Source organism: Serinus canaria, chromosome 4A, assembly GCF_022539315.1.
Source record: "Serinus canaria isolate serCan28SL12 chromosome 4A, serCan2020, whole genome shotgun sequence".
In the NCBI taxonomy this organism is placed as follows: Eukaryota; Metazoa; Chordata; class Aves; order Passeriformes; family Fringillidae; genus Serinus; species Serinus canaria.
This window is the reverse complement of record NC_066318.1, coordinates 5,139,545-5,158,619: the sequence shown is the minus strand read 5'-3', so window position 1 is coordinate 5,158,619 and position 19,075 is coordinate 5,139,545. Positions and strand designations below refer to the sequence as shown.

The following is a 19,075-nucleotide window of genomic DNA, read 5'->3' as shown; positions in this document are numbered from 1 at the left end:
TTCAACTAAATACACTCAGGTTTCACCACTGCATTGTAATTATTAATGAAGACACTTAAAACCAGGAAGCCAAGGTCTTTCCTTTCATTTTCCTGTCACAGATTTCCTTTGCAATCCCTTGCTAATGTTTATTCATCACAGGAGTTTCAAAACGTTTATTTTTCCTTTGATTTTTGGAATTTGCAGCTCCATTTTAAAGCCCTTTTTTCACACCTGTCCACTGCCTGGGAACTGAATGATTTTTTTTTCCCTCTCTCCCCTTCTGTTTAACTCCTGATGTCAGTGCTCACCACCTCATCCTTCCCCATCTCTCAGAGCAGTGGCAGAGATGCCTGGTTTTTGTGGAGCAACCATCCCAGCTGCTCCCAGTGCTCCCAGTTCAGGGCTCACTTGCCTGCTGGATGCTGTCCCCGTTGACCATGTGAGGTAGAAGTGGCACTTCATTCAGCAGAGGTGTGGCTTCCAGGGGGGGCGGCTGCTCAGCCATCATTTCTTGGGATCATTCATGGACACCTGCTCACCTCAGCCACCTGCTCCAAGGAAAAACAGGGATGAGGTCAGATCCAGCTCTCCCTCCCTTAAATCATTCCCTGACAAACTCCTCAGAACACTCCAAGTGCACCCAAAGAGTCCAATGCCATCCTGTTTTTCACTTTTAACTCTTTTCATGTAAGCAATGAATGTCCTTTTCCCCAAATTCTCCCCTTTAATTATCAGGAATATTCAGCTACGAGTGCTGGCATTGGTACCTCAGTGCAGCAATTACAAAGGAGAGGAATTTACATTTATACAGCAATTTATTCCTAAATTTGCACTTCAAATTCCTAAACTGCTTCCACTCCAGACCCCAAGCTTTAGGCTACATAATGCACACACCGCATTTACATTTTAGTGATGATCAAAAAAAACCTAAACCATGCAATTTCTCCAATACAAAATCCACCAGGGTGAAAGCAAAGCTTGAGACAACACAAGATCCTGCTTTGTCCCAAAATTTTTGACTGACAACCATGAGGAAATGTGAATGGAAAAGTGCTGCAGAGTTGTGAGCTTCCAGGGAATAATCTGTAATTAGAGCAAGTCAAAATACACATGACACAAATTAATTATAGTAATTAGAGAAAATCAAGCTACAAGCTCCCAATGGTAGGGAATTTTCAGTGTATAGTTAATCCAGCATCCATAAAAAGCACAAGATAACAGGATACAGGAAATGCTGACACTTCCTGCTCCTTTCCCATTACCTCCCATAAACCAGAAGGCAAAATGTGGTTAGGAGGGTCCAATTCCTTAAAAATAAAAAGCAAACCACAAAATACCTCCCTAAATCTAAGCATGAATCAAGTCAGGCTGCTTGAAAGGGTCAAATCTTTCTTCAGTTCTCCACAAGCAACAAAGAAAGTGCAATTTTTGGGGAAGAAAAAAGACAAAAACTGATTAATTCTGTACCTGTGGGTCTGTATTTCCAGCAGCTTAGTAACAGTAGGAGAAATATAATTAATGTAATTTCTTCTGGTTTTAACTGGTTTTGTTTACAGAAAAATCTGTAACAAAGCTGAGATCACAAAGGTTTTTCCTGTGTTATCAAGACAAGGCAAAGGAGCTGGTGGAATCCACTGATAAAACCCCTATTCCTCCTTTGCAAAAGCATCTCCAAATCAGAGATGCAATCACACAGCCACAAAATGCAGCACAACAAACTCCTCAAGGCTTCCCAAAACCCAGCTCCTTTCACAAGGAAATTCTTTCCCAGGGCTGCTCCAGTAACAGGTTTAAGAAGCTAAACATCACTGCAAGGTGCAAGGGCTGGACAGGACCTCAAAGATCAAATTTGCATCAGTTTGGCCTAAACACACTTAATAAATACACTGAACTGCCTGAGCATGGTATTTATTTCCTGAATAAAATAATCTCCTTTCTGTCAGGTCTGGAATTGCCTCTGCCAAGGATGCAAATTTTAACTATTCCACTTAAAAACTCCTGCCTGAAACAGTAAAATTCAAGCAAAGGTTTCTTCCTCTACACCTCTCCCATTTTTCCAGGTTGGATCTAAGCCTTAAGAGCCATAACAGGAATTCACTGAACACAGGCAAAAGGAAAATTCTTTATATATGCATATCAATTTCTTGAATCTCAAAGAAAACAGAAATTAGTAGTTAAAATAAAGGGGAAAACCTTTTACCAAAGGGCAACTCCTTCTGCATTCAAATTCAACGACCCCAAATAAACAGCTGCAGAAAAACCTGTTCTGAAACAGGACCCAAAGGCACCTGCAACTTTAAATAAAGGTTCAGAGTTTCTGTGCTCATCCTCTGCAACTTCAAATAAAGGTTCAGAGTTTCTCTGCTCTTTCCCTGCCTTGGCTGAATTTAATTCTCTCTTTAGGACAAATTACAGAGCAGAGCCCCAACCTCCCTGTCGTTTTTAGAATCCTTCCTCTCCTGCCTAATGACACAGGGAGGATTTAATTTACATGGACACCTCCAAACACTTTCTGCTTGCTTAGTGCTGGAACTTCATTTCTCTGTGGAAGAATTTAATATTTGGTGTAGCAGAAATAATTGGTTTTAAACTGTTAATGACAAACTCCAAGCATAGCTAATTTTGTGTCTTAATAGCAATGGCCATATGGTCAGACAAAACAGAATTACTGACAGGAACAAAACCATCTGAACAGGTTTTGGGGCAGTTTCACTTGGCTCAGAACATTGATATTTCCCTGTGCAGCTGGGCTGGCTGCAAGTAGCAGAACACTGAGGACAAAGAGGGGCATCCTCTGTTTTTTTGGAAAAAAACCAAGTTATTTTGGGTTTTGAGCACTGCTTCATTCCTTGAAAACACTGATAAGAGCAACAAAACCCTGCCCTCCAAGGGAACACAGAGAATGAATGTGGGACTCAACCCCTCCCCACTTCAACAGGTAAAACTTTTCCAGGGAAATAAATCCATGGGTTCACCTGCCCAAAGTCTCCATTTCACTCAAGGAAGTAGGTAGTATTTGGGTAAATAAAAAGAGAATTCCTGAAAAGTTATTACATACTCAGCACCATTTCCTGCAAAACAAAACAACGACAGAGCTCTATCTTGAAAAGCCATTTCCCAACACCCTCCCACGGCTGGCCTGGAGCAGGGAATCCAGTCCTGCCCTCCCTGCAGGGCAAGGCTGCTCCCCAGGGAAAGGTGGAGGACAACCAGCACAGGGGCAGAGAGGAGACTGCAGGATCCCAAATCTACCTCCATGCACACTCAGGCATCACAGAATCCAACATGGTTTGGGTTAAAAGGGATCTTAAAGCCCATCCAGTGTCACCCCTGCCATGGGGAGGGACACCTTCCACTGCCCCAGGGTGCTCCAAGCCCTGTCCAGCCTGGCCTTGGATGTTTCCAGGGATCCAGGGACAGCCACAGCTTCTCTGGGCACCCTGTGCCAGGGCCTCCTCACCCTCACATCCAAGAATCCCTTCCCAATATCCCATCCATCCCTGCCCTCTGGCAGTGGGAAGCCATTCCCTGTGTCCTGTCTCTCCACCCCTCGTCCCAAGTCCCTCTCCAGCTCTCCTGGAACCCCTTTAGGCACTGGAAGAGGCTCTGGGATCACCTTGGAGCCTTCTGCTCTCCAGGTGAGCACCCCCGGTTCTCCCAGCCTGGCTCCAGAGGGGACCTTGGAGCAGAGCTGTGGCCTCCTCTGGGGCTCTCTGCAGCAGCTCCAGCTCCTTCCTGTGCTGGAGGCAGCTCTGCAGGTGAGGTCTCACCTGAGCAGGGCAGAATTCCCCTGTTCCTCCTGCCCATGCTGGGAATGAGCCCTGGAATCAGGGGGTTCTGGGGCCAGGGCAGCTCCAGCCTCTCCTCCACCAACACTCCCGAGTTCCCAAGATTCCCATCATCCCTAAAAGTCTGTCAGTGCTTCCAGGCCTCCTCTAAACCCTTGGATTTACCCCAAACCAAGTCAGGTTGGAGAGGCAAATGCAGCTGGGGGGGTTGTTCATGGACCCACCCACAGGGAGAACTGCATCAAAGAGCTGCTGGGTCCCTAAAGCCACTTTATTCCAGCCAATCTCAGGAAGAGCAGCTCAAGCTGCTTTTGCTGTGGCCTGCTCTTGGCAGTGAGGGATTTATCATCCCCAGGAACTATTCAAGTGGTCAGGGGGAAAAAAGAAAACAAGGAAAAAAGTACAGTCCTGGGAATTCACAGGCTGCATTGACATTAAAGATGAGCTAATACACTAAATCTTACATTCTAGACTAAAAATAAGCAAGAAAAATCCCATCTGGAAGCATTAAAGACCAGGCAAATTTTGCAATTTATAGGAATAAACTGAAGTTTAGTGACTCATTAAATATGAATCAATAGCAGAACTTGTAGAGGTGTCTCTACAGCTTTGTCACCCTGTCCTGAATATTTTTGACTCAGTATGGAATTAAACAGATTACATTTTAGAAAGGTTACATTTTGCAAGGGCACTTTTGACCTGATTCACTTTTTTTGCAGTGTTTTTTATTACACATCAGCTAAAGGTCATTCCCAAACCTGGACTGGGCTGAGTTGAGGGATGAATTCAGCGCACAGAGCCACAGAAAAGAAAAAAAAAAAATTTTGCATTAATCATCTCAGCAACAAACCTGAAGCTGGAAGAAGTGATAGTGGGAAACACATTTCTAAGTTAAATAGCTTGAGTTAATTAAGTTAAATAGCTTTTGTTTTCAAAGATTATTCAACATGAAAAAACCTGAAATACAGTAATATTTCACAACAAAACATATTTTAAACTAAATAAACCAAATCCATATTGTAAAAATGGGCTCTGAGATGTGTTCAGGACTAATTCAACAATCTCATGTAACATGGTCCTGTTCCCATATGCAAAAGAAGGCAACATTTCCAAGGGACACTCCTACAAAAGCTTCTAAGAAAAACAGAAAATCTCCAGGACTGCCCTTCCAGCAAACAATTCCTGTCCACAGAGCTGGGCCTGACCTCACTTCCTGCTGCAGCAAAATTCCAGCTGAGCTCTGCAAGGCTCCAGCATCAGCCTCCCCCCAGTTCCAGCCTGCACAGCCCCTGGAGCCCGGCCAGCCCCCGAGGAGCACTCAGTGCTCATTGATTCCAGCTCAGATTCCATGGAAAAGGCTCTGCAGCTCCCTGGGAGCTCCTGAGGGCTGGCTGATATGGGATCATCCTACCCCAAGTCTGGAAAACATCAGGGATTCACACACCAGACAGGTGGAAATGCTAAAATTCACAGAATTCCCAGAATGGCTAGGTTGGGAGAGACCTTAAAGATCATCAAGTCCAGCCCATGCCCTTGTCACCAAGCCAACTGTCTCCAATGGTTTGGTTCCCAAGTGGAATAATGAGTAATTCCAGGGCACGGGGGCAGTTACAGACAAATGGTTGGAGCTGGGGATCTCAGAGGTCTTTTCCAACCATAATGACCCCATAAGTGTTTTGTAAATTCCTGAGAAGAACTCCCAGCATTGCTGAGCCTCCTTTAGCCATTTCCAGCGTGAAGCTCAGGATGAGGCACCATGTCAGCTCTGTCACTTCCACTTGAATGACACAGGAGAAGCAACTTCAAAACTGTCACAGCAATATCTGGAAGAAAGGTTCTGGCCAGAAGAATCTTCCTGGGTAAACACATCAGTCCTGTTTTATCAAGAGTTTTTGGAGCAGTCACCACTAATTTACAATCTACAATTTACAGACATGTTTCTCTTTAGGCACTGACAATGAATTTGTCAGTATTTACTACAGGACACGGAAGAACAAAAAGGTTGTGTATTTCTTAATGGTAATATTAAAAAAACCAAGAAAAATTTAATAAACTGAAAAATAAACTTTTTCATTGGAATTGTATCCTTTAGTCATGTTATCTATTATGAGATTGTCTATTGTGCAAACGAGTTGCAGTGTTACAGATTTAGCAAGTTCAAAGTTCCTCTTGTCTCACATGAAATTATTTTCCTATTATATTAAAAATCTCTCTCCAGAAAGATCTCACACTGACTTTAAATGGGAGGAACACTGACAGGCATGGATCAGCTTTATTCCACTGTCCACAGAAGAAACCAAACAGATTTCACAAACAGTGAAAAATAAGTTTATAACTCCAGACAGAAGCTGTCCCAAAGGCTGGATTTTCATTACAGTAAGTGCTGGATTTAAGAAGAGAAAGTTCCTATTCCAAGGAGCTTATTACTTAAATGGAGACTTTATTTTTTTTTTCTAAATACAGCATGCCTGAGTTAGAAAGAACAATGTGTCCAGGAAGGAGAGTATGAAATTCAGGAGAGACTTCCTGATTTCCAGGTTCAGTGCCTGATGCAACCTGCCAGCCTGATCCTAAATTTTCACTTATTAGAGGAAGAAAACTACTCTAACATTGCTCTTTACTAACAGCAGTATTATATAAAGAGCTAAAGCTTTACTTACACCCTTTTATACTGACAGAATCACTAATTAGTATTATAAACATTATATAAAAGTATAGCAACTATATTTTCTCTGAGCAGGGGGAAAACCCCATGTTCTCTGATAAAGAATATTATCACTGCCTTAAAATCCAGATCTCCTGCAAACAGAAGCTCTGAGCATTTTACACTCCACTCTGTCAGTTCAATTTTCCATCACTCATCTCCAAAGGCTGTTAAAAAGAACAACCACAGAGCCATCCCAAAGCCATCCCCAACCTCAGGCTAAGGAATAACCTTGTCGAAAAGATCCAATTTTGATTCCTAAAAAACCCAGATATGCCCCACGCAATTCTAAAGCAGAAAAAATTGAGAAAATAAGACCCAAGCTGCCCTCTCCCACCCAGATTTTTGCAATAAACAGCATTAACAAGGTGTGGAAGGTACCATCCCACTCCTAAAAAAGTTTGTGCCCCAGGACCACACGTGAGACCTGCTGGATGGACTGGCTTTACTGTGAGCAAGATTAAGGCAAGGAGAGATTTAACAGAAGCTCAGTTACAACCTGAGCTCTGCAGGGACCACCCCTGCTCCATAAGTCATCTGTTCCCCACTAAATCCATGTTTTGATTAAAATCCTGGAAATCATTTCTAACGGCCCCCAAGGGAATTAGGCCACAGCATCTTGTGGGAAGTTTGGCTTCCAGCCAGGAGGGGAACACAGCCTTGAGCCTGAAAATGTTCCTCATGATTTACCCAAGAAATGGGCTCAAATATTCTGAATACTGAGAACTCACCTGAAAATGTCCCTCAGGACTTACCCAAGAAATGGGGTCAAATATTTTGACTATTCAGAACCTGATCCAGGGGTGGCTTTGACCCAGGTGAGGTCTGGGACCCCAGGAAAGCTTCCCGGAATAGGAACTTTCTCATCTTAAATCCAGCACTTACTGTAATGAAAATCCAGCCTTAGGGACAACTTCTGTCTGGGGTTATAAACTCATTTTTCACTGTTTATGAAATCTGTTTGGTTTCTTCTGTGGACAGTGGAATAAAGCTGATCCATGCCTGTCTGCAGTGTTCCTCCCATTTAAAGTCAATGTGAGATCTTTCTGGAGAGAGATTTTTAATACGATAGGAAAATACTTTACTAGGGAGTCACAGATCCCATATCTGACCTCACCAAAATTCCAGCCCAGCTCCACACACCAGGACAAGGCTCCCACACTCTGCTCCAAGCGTTTGCTTGGATTACAGGAGGATTCTTAATTTACCATTAGCGCTCATCTCTCAGGCCACCATGAGACCTCAACTCTCCTAAAATTCTCCCTGGAGGAGGACTAAGACTGGGATGGAATCCCTCACTTCCCAGACACCAAAACCCCTAAACCCACCCAGAACCAGCAGCTCCATCCCACCCAGGCCACGGGAGCTCTGCCCCAGGGATGCGATCGACTTTCACCCCGGCTCACCCCGGCTCTGGATCGGGTTCCTGGGGGAGCGTGCCAGGAAAGCCATCAAACAATTGTCCCCTGCAGCCTCCCCCAGCACTCCAGGATTGTTTTCCAGCCTGAAACTCCATCCCTCAGGATTCCTGTGCCCACCCTCCAGGCTTACACCCACGTTTTTCCAGGGGCTGCACGACTCCCTGTTGCTCTTCCCAAAAGAAACTCTGCTGGGAAGAGCTGGGCAGAAAAGCTCTGCCAGTGCCCAGAGAGCATTAATTTGATTTGAGCTGTTATTTAATATTCTGCTCACGTTAAGGCCATGCCTGCCCTCAGAATTATTAATTTAGGAGGCCTGTGAAATTGGCAATAACAGTTTCTATAACGCAAACATGACATGACTTTTAGATAAATATTTTCCTTTGTTGTTTTAGTTCTTTTATGGCTTTTCTGTTACTGCCAGAAAAGCAGAGTTGAATCCTGAGCACTTGTGTACTGCTTCCTAAGTGACCAGTCCCATAAACCAAAATCCAGGAGTTCCTGAAAGGTCCCATTCCTGTCCTAATCCCAATCCTGCTTCTACAAATGTTCAGAGAATGGAGCACCTCAAAGGACTGAGCCATTAAGGTTCTTCATTCTTATTTCAGCTTAATAAATAAAGGGAGTAGGATTTTTCTAGCTGTAAAAATGTTGTTACAAAAAAAATAAAAAAGGAAAGACAAAAGAATTAAACCTAAAACTATCCTTTTTTCCACAGGTTAGGAAGGTGACACTTACTTTCTTATTCTACTTTCTGGAATAAGCCAAGGTGCTAATTTTAATGTCATAATGCTACACAAAGCAAAAAAATTCAAGCTTAGAAAAAGCCTTTATTAAATGCAATTTAACAATGGGCTTGTTCTAAATATGATTTGCCAAGTGTAAAACTGTGAATTTAAAACATTATTCTGGGGTTTTTTAGGCCTTGAAGCAAACCAGTTCATTTACACATTAACCATATACTGCAGAAATTCTATATTGAAATGGTTCTCTAAATCACTTGGAAGCTATGGAAGCAACAGACACCACAGCCCATGGAAAAGAAATCCAAAAAACTTCTGCCCAGAGGCACAAGACAGAGCACAAGCCCTTGTGTGTGCCTGGAATTCTCTCTTGGACATGAACTGGTCAGCAAAAAGGCAGCTGGAATTCCCACCTGGAAGTACCACAAAGCTGGGCAGATGAAACAAAGAGTTTCCAAGTGTGCCAAGGTTTGCCAGCTGGGAACTGCAAGTTCCTACAGGGAGCTGCACCCTCTCCCAAGGCTCTGAAACCCAGGAGAAGGATCTGCATAACTGAGCACAGCTGTTCTCCATGGGACACATTTGTCTTGTAGTGGAAGGTAAAACTGAAGCCATTCTATGATAATTTTTTCCCTGAAAATAAAAAAGGTCAGCCCATTTACCAGCTGCCAGGGGAAAAGTTCTGTTTGGAAGCCTGGAGGCAACCCAGAGGAATGGCTGCTGTGTGTGCAGACACGTTCCCTCCAACAGGAACACATCATTCCTCAGCACCTTGTTCATCCCAGTCCCTCCCTCCAGCCAGGAACACCCAGCTCATGGCAAGGAATAAATATTAAAGTATTTTAAAAGCTTTTTTTAGAATCTTCCAGGAAGAATCAGGAAAAGTGAAGAATTTAAGTGCACCCTGAGCTTGGCTGCTCTGCTTTGCTCTGTGCCATGTGTGTCCAAACCCGGATGAAACCTCCTGGGATTGAGCCAGGAAAGCACCAAAACTGAGCCATTCTTAGTGCCAGAGCTGGGTGACACCTCCATCAGTTTGGGAGCATTATGGGATGGCAGACACACAGAACTGGTAGGAGACTGAGGTGATCCAAAAGCTCTTTCCCAAACGCTTGCATTCTGCATCTCCACCGATTTATTTACTTTAAACTCAGCTCAGGGAGGGCAATCATGCAGACTCCAAGAGCAGCCAGGCCATTTCCAGGAGAGGCTCCCTACCATGAGACACCTCAGAGCAGTCAGCTATTGCCCAATCCAACAAAACAGGAGGAAAATCAGGAATTCACAGGTGGAACAGACAGGAGTTTGCTCCCAGGTTTCTGCAGGCTCCAAGGAAGCAAAGGCTGATTTCCCACCAGCTCTGGTCTGCAAATCACCAGTGTTGGATGCAGCACAAACAGGCCTCTCTCACTTAACAACCCTCTTAAACCAGGACTTCAAAACCAAGCAGAAAACCCCAGCAAAAGCAAAGGATTTCTTCAAACTGGAGTAGATTAAGCAAACTCTGAGCAAGGAGGAATTATTTTGATACAGCAGCTGCAGACTTTTCCTTGCACAACACCAGAGGCTGGGGCTGTAACACTTTAGCTGAGCACTGGGTCAAATTAGGCTGGTTAGAACAGGTTATGCTTAAACCCAGGGCTAAAACACACCAATAAATGACTGCAATTACCACAGCTGAGCAGTCTCGTGGCATCAGACCATGTGCATTTTTTCAGTTCATGGAAAATGCAAGGGAAAAATGCAAGTGTGAGATCATCCCCATGAGGCTGGAGCAGGACCACTTCCCTCAGTCTGGGTGACTGGCCAGGACCAGCACAGAGTCACTGCCACAGCTCAGCTGATGGCTGGCAGCACACTAGGAAAGGAAATCATTCCTTTCTGTACCTATTTGCAAATCAATGAACCTGCTGGAAGTTTAGGGATTGAATCACATTTTTATGGAACTGCCTAAGAAGAAATTATCAGTTTTGAAGAACCTAAGGATGATAGTTAATAGTTTTTATCAAGTTTATATTTTAAGAAATCCAGGCATTAAAAAGCAAAATGACAATTTACAATACACCAAAAGGCTGTTAACGTAGTATCTTCTAAATCTGAATAATTCCTCTAAATAATTCTCACCCCTCACACTGAAATGGAGAAAAATACACACCTGGGTGACCAGATTAAAGCTTTTTTCAAGCAGGATCTGCTTAAAACCAACATGAACATTTTGCAAGTCCTTTGGGAGCATAAAACTCCTCCCATGCAAACACTAAACTGCCTTCACTCCTGACTGGAGATGACAAACCCAAGTGACATCAATGGGCACTTTAACACCTCACTCAGCAGAACTGAAAGCAAATTATTGCCATGGAAAAGATATTAATGCTGAAGTTATTTAATAAGGGGCATGGAAGTGCAGATGAAAAAACTTCATCTGAATTTATAAACCTGGCTTTAACCTGGTTAAATGCTTTTCCTCCCAAGACACCTGTACAGATCCAGGGAATGCAGCATGATTACCACTTCTTTCTTTATCTCTTGTATGAAATCTGCTGATCATGTTTTGCTTTCCAAGGTTTGGACAGATTCCCTTCTGCTTATCCAACAGATCAGTTCCCTGACCTGACCAGTTCCATGAGAAGGAGCTCAGTTCCATGATCTCCAGCTAAAACCAAAGGATCTGAGCAAGGCACTAAGAGAATGCTATCACCCACTCCAGCTGTTCTCTACACAGGAAATGCATTTGGCTAAAAACAGAATTTACTTTCTTTATCCAAAGCCAATTATGCAATTCTCTCCAAGAAAAAACTTCCAGCTAAGTAGGTGAAGGGAGAAGAAAGAGTAAGAAATGTGAAAATAGAGATAAGGCTGCCACCCTACAAAATCAATAATGTTCCTGTGGAACCTGAAACTGTTCTAACCTAAAGAACTCAATCAGTTCTTCCTTCCCTAATTCATTTTTTCCCTTTGATAAGAAGTTGTCCAGAACTTTCCTCCAGAAAAAAAAGAGTCCTAAGTTTAGAGGTCTGTCAAATACATTCACTTCAACTTAAAGTGTTACTTAGAGACTTCATGAGAAAATAAATATCATAAAACCTGGGAGAAACCTAAATTCTGTGTAATTACCGTTGTTGCTCTCCTGACTTGTAATTCCTCCTGGTGAGTGTTCCAGTGCCTGCTACAGAGTGAGCAACGTGTGCTGTCCTCAGGCTTCTTTCTGCAGGCAAAAACCCCACATTTTCATGTTAGTGCCTTGGCAAACATGAAATCCAAAGAAAAACAAGCTGCAGGGAACACCACAGATCCATGGAAAGAGCAGGAGCCAGGAGGGGACAGGCAGTGGTAACTCCACTGGGGAGCTCTTTGGATGTAACTGGATTTATTTAGTTACCTACTACATACCTCTTCTACTCCTCTGCATGGCAATAAAGACAGAAAAATCAGGTTCCAAACATACCCAAATTTAAATTGTCCTGCATATATTTCCCTTCTGATAAGGGGCATAAAAAGACATAAATTGTACATAAAGTTGGAAATACAATCCCAGTTTGCTGTTACAGGACACCAAAGCTTTATTCTAGAAACTGCTCCACTAAAGATGCTCCAGCAGAAGGAAATGAACAGCTCCAGGAGTCGTTAAACCACTTATGTTGTATTTAATAATGTAAAAATCAGCACCTTTCTCAAGCTGCATCCAGCACTAAACCACTTCCTAAAATATTTGCACACTAAGCCCTCTTTTGGCCCCCCAAACACAGGAAAGTTTTGCAGGGATCAGTCAATCCCCAATATTGTTCTTCCCAGAACTATTAAGGTTGAAAAGGTCTCCAAGATCATCAATTCCAACCTGTGCCCAACCCCACCTTGTCACAGCCCAGAGCACTGAGTGCCACTTTGTCCTTCCTTGGACACCTCCAGGGATAGGGACTCCAAACCTCCCTGGGCATTCCCTGCTGAATCTCTAAAGATAAGGCCCAGGCAGGTGCAGAGTGTTCTGCAGTTTAAAAGGAATGCTCAAAAAAAAAAAAATTAAAATCTGAGTCCTGGTGGCTCCTGAGGCTGCCTGGAGGAGCTCCCACAAAGCAATCCATTGCCATTGTCACCAAAAAGGTGATACTGTCTTCAGGTCACACTGATGAGATCACCTGAAGATGCTTCTGAAGTCACAACCTAACAAATGTTCCTCCTGAGCTACTTTAAATGAGACACTGGAAAAATATTGAATATAAAGCATCAGGCCTCAGAGTGAATCTTGGGCAAAAGGAGGCATTTTCCACATCAATCAAGATCCTGGGAACAAGGGAAGATTTACATTAGGATTGAAAGGGCCCAAGGGCTGGGAGCCAGTGGTCTGTCTGTGCTGGTCAATACACAGACAGGATTGTGTTAGCACCACTGAAAGAATAAATTATCGCTGCTTTTACAATAAGCTCTTCAAGAATGCAATAAAGAGTTCAGTGTGTGCTCCTCACTCAGGAATCCAAAACTTTTCAGTGAAGGTCTGGCTTGCAGCAAAGATAACAGCTGAAAACCAACCATCTTGACCTTGGGAAGCTTCATGACAATGTGCTAAAAACAGGTGAAAAAATGCACAGGTTCCTGCTTCCACATCCCCCAGCCCTGAGCAACCCCAGGTTTAAATACTGAGAGTTCAGCCCTGATGCTTTCAGACAGACCAAAATTAGAAGTGAGAAATGCGATTTTTTTTTCCCCTCAAGCCTCTTGCCTGTTGCAGGATTACTAATATTGAGGTTTTCTCATTTGCTTTTAGAGATAATTTTAAAATTCTTCTCCGATTCAATGAAATCATGACAGGAAATTAAGAAAATATGGAACCAGGGAAAGAATTCTTACAATATTTCATAGCAGCTCCTGACTTTGATGAACAATATTATAAGAATGTCTTGCCAGTCACGTATTTCCTTCTCAATCTGACAAGTTTCCCAATTCTGGAAATAGCAAGTCACCAAATAAAAATGCTGCTCTTTCAAGCTTAAAAGATAAATTTTAATTTGCATAAAATTCACCCAAGGCCAGGCAGAATGGGAGCAGAATACTGGAATTTTTCCTGTCTGCACAGTCCATATTTGTTTTTTGAGGACTCATCAAACCTTTCCTAAAAATAACCATAAAAGATGACAATTGCTGGCAGGAGTGGGACAAGCCCTATGGCTAACAGGATGCCAATGCCAACCTCCAAAAATGACAACCAAAAGGTCATGAAAAGAGTTGCACAGAATGTTTATATCCAGATTTGGTGTCAGTGCAACATCAAAGAGAGATGCAGGTTGTGATCAAGGCTTGTGGCAGGAAATGGATTTGTGTAGACAAAGTTATCTTTATTCTCTCTCAAGGTGAATCCACCAGGAGTTATTGTGTTAAACCATTCTAACATTCAATTCCTCAAAATCACTGAAGAAAATGAACAACCAAATCACCACCAAAAATCAGCTGTCCCAAGAGAAGAGCAAGGCAAGGTGGTATTTATGCACAAAGGAGCTGAAATTATTCCACTGCATTGTCAAAGTGCTGCTTCATTCCAGCTGAAGCCAAGTTTTCCAAAAACTTGCTGCAACAATCCTGAGCTACAGCTGAGTGAATAACTTGTAAGAGCTTGCTCCAGGAGCTGTGTGAGCCATCAGTTCCAGCCCTGTTTATCCACAGGCTGCCCCACGAAGGATCCCAAACAGAGATCTGGGATCCAGTGAATCAGTTCAGCTCCCTAGAAAATGAGATTTATTTGATCCCAGCTGAGAACAAAAGATTCCCAGACAACAACAGCGCTCCAAAACTTTCCAAGATTTGGAAACAGGAAGGTAAAAAGCCCAAAGAGAGAGGAGAGTGTAATAGCTGGCTGCTTTTCAACACCCATGATCACACACTGAGCCCTGAGAAAGTCAACATCTTTCCTATTTTACCACCTTATCCTCTTTCACAAATTACATAAACCGAGGGAAGGAATGCGAGTGTGGGAAGCAACTCAGGCTGTGCTTACTTACACAGATACTGAACCAAACACAAAGTACTTTCTTCTACACTGCATCTTAACTCCAAGGTCAATTTATTGGCTTAAAATACAGAGAGGATGCTTCCCTGGTTCAAATGCTAATCTGAGGCTCAGGAAATCTAGATTCAATTCCCTGCCTCACCACATACTTCCTGTGCGACCTTGGGCCATAAATATTTCGGTGCCTCATCCATCTGTGACTGAGACAGTATTTCCCTATTGAAGGCAGTGCTGTAAAGATAAATACCTTAGGAAAACATCAGGAATCACTGGCCACAGCCATACGTGCAGCGGGCTGTTGGGGAACTTATCTGTGTGTCAATATTCCCAACCAGGCAGCAGGGAAAGCCAAGGAAAGGCTGCCAATGTGAAAAAAATTAACTAGCATGGGACAGACAGAAGACAAAGTAGCAGCAGAATGGACAGAAACTGACACCTCAATTATTAATCACAGAAAATTTCCATCATTCCAACCAAGTTTTGAACAGAAATGAAGCTCAGAAACCAGCTGGGCGAGCTGCTGAAGGGAGCAAATACACCTGCCAGCAATGCATTATTGCCCTGAGATTATCACACAAAACAACTCAGATTTGAGGCGGCAGAGGGGCTGCTGAGTCTGGGGGCACAGAACCCCTGGGGACTGTCCCCGAAGGGAAGCACCCGTTGCTGAAGTCCCCAGCCCTTTGTGAGACGCATAAACAGGAGCGGGCAGAGAGTGACCCCAGTAGGGTCCCCACTGCCGCTGCTCCAAGGCGGAGAGGGGGACACAGCGGGAAGGGGGAGGGCAAAAGATGGTCAGCAGGCAGGCAGGGGCTGACAGGAGTGACCTCCCCCTGCCCCGAGCCCAGGAGGACGCGGGGGAGGTGTCTGGGACCGGAGCTGCGGAGCAGCCAAGGGGAACAACTCCAAGGCTACGTGGCATTCGCAGGCAGCGGCTGCCGGGGAGGGAGCACGGGGGGGCGGCCAGGGGGGACCTGGGGGGGACGACTGCACATCGCAGCCCCTCCAGCCCCACGGAGCAGGAGGATAAGGAGAGCAAAGGGAAAGAAGGAGACAGAGAATCCGTGCGCTGGGGAGCGGAGCGGGAACGGGCTGGGGGAAGCGCGACCCGCGGAGCGGGCTGGCATTAACCCCATCCGGGCGGGCTCAGCCGGGAGCCCCCGCTCGGCTCGGCTCGGCACGGTCCGGCCCCCCGAGCACCGGGAGTCCCTTTAGGAGCGGCTCCCCAGAACCCCTGCCCCCGAACCCGCCGGGTCTCCTGCGGGGATGCCCGCGCTCCGTAGGGCAGCACAACCGGACAGATCTTGGCCGTCTGTCCCGGGTACCCTGAACCCTGCCTGGCCCGCATCCCGGGCACCCCATTCCATCCCGGGCACCCCACTCCATCCCGGGCACCCCATCCCATTCCACTAACCCCATCCCACCCCATGTCCCGGGACATCGGAACTCCCCGGATTCTGTCCCCACCTGCCCCTTGCGCCACGTCCGCCCCGAACGTGTCCCACAGCCCGGGCTGTCCCCCGCTTCAGAACACCCTTCCCGTCGCCGGAGTCCCGCCTGTCCCTCCAGCCGCCCCCGCCCGGCTCCGCGCCGCCTCCCGCCCTCCGCTCCGCGGGGCTCCGCTCCCGGCACTGCCCACCGCACCCCGGCTGGGCACCTCCGCTCTCCGCCACCCCGGGGAGCAGCAGACCTCGGGGAAGGGGCCCCGGGAAGCGGCCGGCGGCGGTGCCCATGCGCTCCCCCCGGCACTGACCGTGCGCCCCGCGGGCTCCGCCGCTTCAGTGCCCGCCGCCCGCCCGCGCCGCCATCATGGAATGCGCGAACCGCGCCTGCGCCGCCGCCGGCCGGGGGCGGGCGGGCGCGCCAACCACAGCCCGCGCGGATCCGCGGCTGCCGGACACCGCGCCCGCCGAAAGCTGCGCGGGGGGGCGGCCCCGGCGGGCCGGGCTGGTGGCACCTGGGGGCGGGTGAGCTGTCTGGATACTGTCTGTCCCTGCCGGACACCGCCGCCACCCCCGGGCACTGCCCGCCACCACTGGGCACTGTCCCCAGGCCACTGTCTGTCCCCCTTGGGCAATGTCACCCCCAGGCACTGTTTGTCACCCCAGTGCTCCACCTTTGTCACCAAACCTGTCCCGGCCCCCTCAGGGGTCTCCATCCCCTGTGCCACGACAAGGATGAGTAGGAGGTTTCCCACTTTGCACATTGCACCCCACAATCTGGGAGGGTCACAGCGCATCCCTGACTCTAAAACTGTGAACTGAACCCTAAAACTGTGTCACACCACAAAAAGCTTTAATGGTGACAGCATGGAAGTGAGGGGATGATCCCGACTGAGTGGGCAAAGAGAAGAGGAAGGAGAGGTTCCATCACTGGTTTAATTGGATATTGAGGACAATTTCCTCATGGAAATCATTGTCCAGCACTGGCAGAGCCTGTCCAGGACACCCATCCTTGAGGAGGGGTCCCCAGCCCTGCAGGGATTTAAGATCCCTGTGGATGGGGCACTTGGGGACGTGGGTTAGTGGTGGCCTTGGCAGTGCTGGGGAATGGCTGGACTCCATGGAGGTCCTTTCCCCATGGATATTCCTGGTTTTCCATGATCCTGTGTCTTCTGACAGGCAGCTCCGTTCCCACGTTCAGCCTTGGAGCATCTCAAGCCTTGCTGCAAAGAGGATCAAGGGCAGGGGTTGAAAAAAACCCTCCTGGGCTGCAGAGCCCCTCTGGCATATCCATTTTTTTTTCATGGCAAATAATGTACCCATTAATCTTACACTCTACACCTTATTTCCACCAGGCAGTTTACACCAATATATTTCCATTAATGTATTTTAAAAAATGTGCCTCAAACTTGCTTAAAGCAGCAATTTCAGAGATATTCTGTGTGGAATTCAGCTCCATGTGGATGTAAAATAAATGTGACAGCTGTGCTTTTATACAAGCCCCAATAAACTGTGGATCACAGCAGAAAAAGGTCACACTTGACATTTATATGCAATATAATAAATGTGTATACATAATCTATATAATGGACATAGAAAGACTAACCTTTTAAAATGAATGGGCTCATGTTTACCCCCAGATTGGTCTTAGATGTGTTCATAATGAATATAGAAAATGTTATGATGAATAGAAGAAATTGTTCCTTAATGTCAGAGAATTTCTCTCTGGAAGGGGTTGATTTGCCAGAACGAACACCCTGTGCTGGACAGGGCTAAAATAAATCCCCATCCATCTTTTTAAACAATCAGGCCCTGGTAAGAAAGGCCAGAAGAGGTGGTGGCTGCTGAATTTTTAAGCAATTAATAGGTTACCTTGTTAAATAAAGGCCAAAACAACTCTCAGAGTAACTTTACCATCAATTTTACTCATATAGACCCATAAAAGGATGAATACACTCCCTTCTAATTGGGAGCAAAGAGTGAAAGAACATAAAATCTGTAGCATCTGAAATGGAAAATTTTAGACCTGAATCTATGGCAAATTCCAGGTGGAAAAGGCAGGAGAAATCTTTTCCTCTTAACAAGAGAATTGGTAAAAATCTGTGTACTGAAATTCTTCTTCTTCCTACCCCTTCCAAGTTTTCCTGCACATGTGACTCCTGGCCTGATTCTTTTCCCTGAGGAATAGTCTGGATCAGCACATCCCATGTTTTATTCTGGTTGATAAGAAACTATAAATTTGCCAATAAACTGGATTGAAACCTTCAGACAAAGATTTAGGGGAAAAAGAATCTGCTCCTTTGTTTTGAGTCTCACCATGCTTTTGTCCCTGATATTAAACTCTGAATTTCACTGATGGCCCCAAATGGAATTCTTTAATTCCAGCTCCATTCAAGTCTGGGAACACCTCAGGAAAGGTGGAAGACCAGACCAGCACAGGATTCAGTGAGTGCAGACCTGCTTTAGGAACAAAAAATTGGTTAATAATTTCACCTTTGAGAGAATTCCTGGAATCTTCAGCACTCCATCTCAGGAATCTTAGAACTCCACGGGCTCTACCTAATCTGCAGTGCCCTGGGGATTTCATTCTGAAGTGAAATATTTGGGCTTAATTTTTGGGAGATCTCCTGTGAGTGACCCACCAGATGGGATTTGGAAGCCTGAAGCACTCTGCACCAAATGAACTTTGCTGCTGAAAGCAGAGATTCAAGGACTGTTTTGACTTCCCAGTCTCGGTTTTTATCCACTGCCAGCTAAACCTCACAAGTTGTGACTAGTGGTGGCTGTGATCCCCCGTGGTGATGTCCTGTGCCTGATATCCAGAATAAAGGAGGTCCTTGGGAGGGAATGCTGAGCATTCTTTGCTCTGAAAGCTCCCGGACCCCCCCCAGCTTTGATAAGGACAAGAATTCCTTTGTAGGTAATAATGCAGTGCAGAAAAAATCCTTTTGCCTTAAATCAATATTTTCTCCTTAAAATTCCATTTTAAATGCATCTTATATC

The 19,075-nt window shown here is 45.5% G+C and overlaps 1 protein-coding gene across 4 annotated transcripts in view; it reads right to left on the bottom strand.

The window, feature by feature from the left end:
* LOC103816437 (fibronectin type-III domain-containing protein 3a-like) overlaps positions 1-16,469 on the bottom strand; it is a 38,784-nt gene extending 22,315 nt beyond the window's left edge. Inside the window, exons 1-3 of one of the 4 annotated variants that reach the window (XM_050974453.1) lie at positions 16,384-16,469; positions 11,750-11,840; positions 395-530 (exon numbers count right to left, since the gene is read on the bottom strand). In XM_050974453.1, coding sequence (XP_050830410.1) covers positions 395-490 — 96 coding nt within the window. In that variant the 5' untranslated portion in view covers positions 491-530; positions 11,750-11,840; positions 16,384-16,469. Of the gene's footprint in view, positions 1-394; positions 531-11,749; positions 11,841-16,097; positions 16,195-16,383 lie in introns of those variants that run through there. The other 3 variants (XM_050974454.1, XM_050974455.1, XM_050974456.1) reach the window with 3 other exon arrangements.
* Between the last annotated feature and the right edge of the window lie 2,606 nt (positions 16,470-19,075).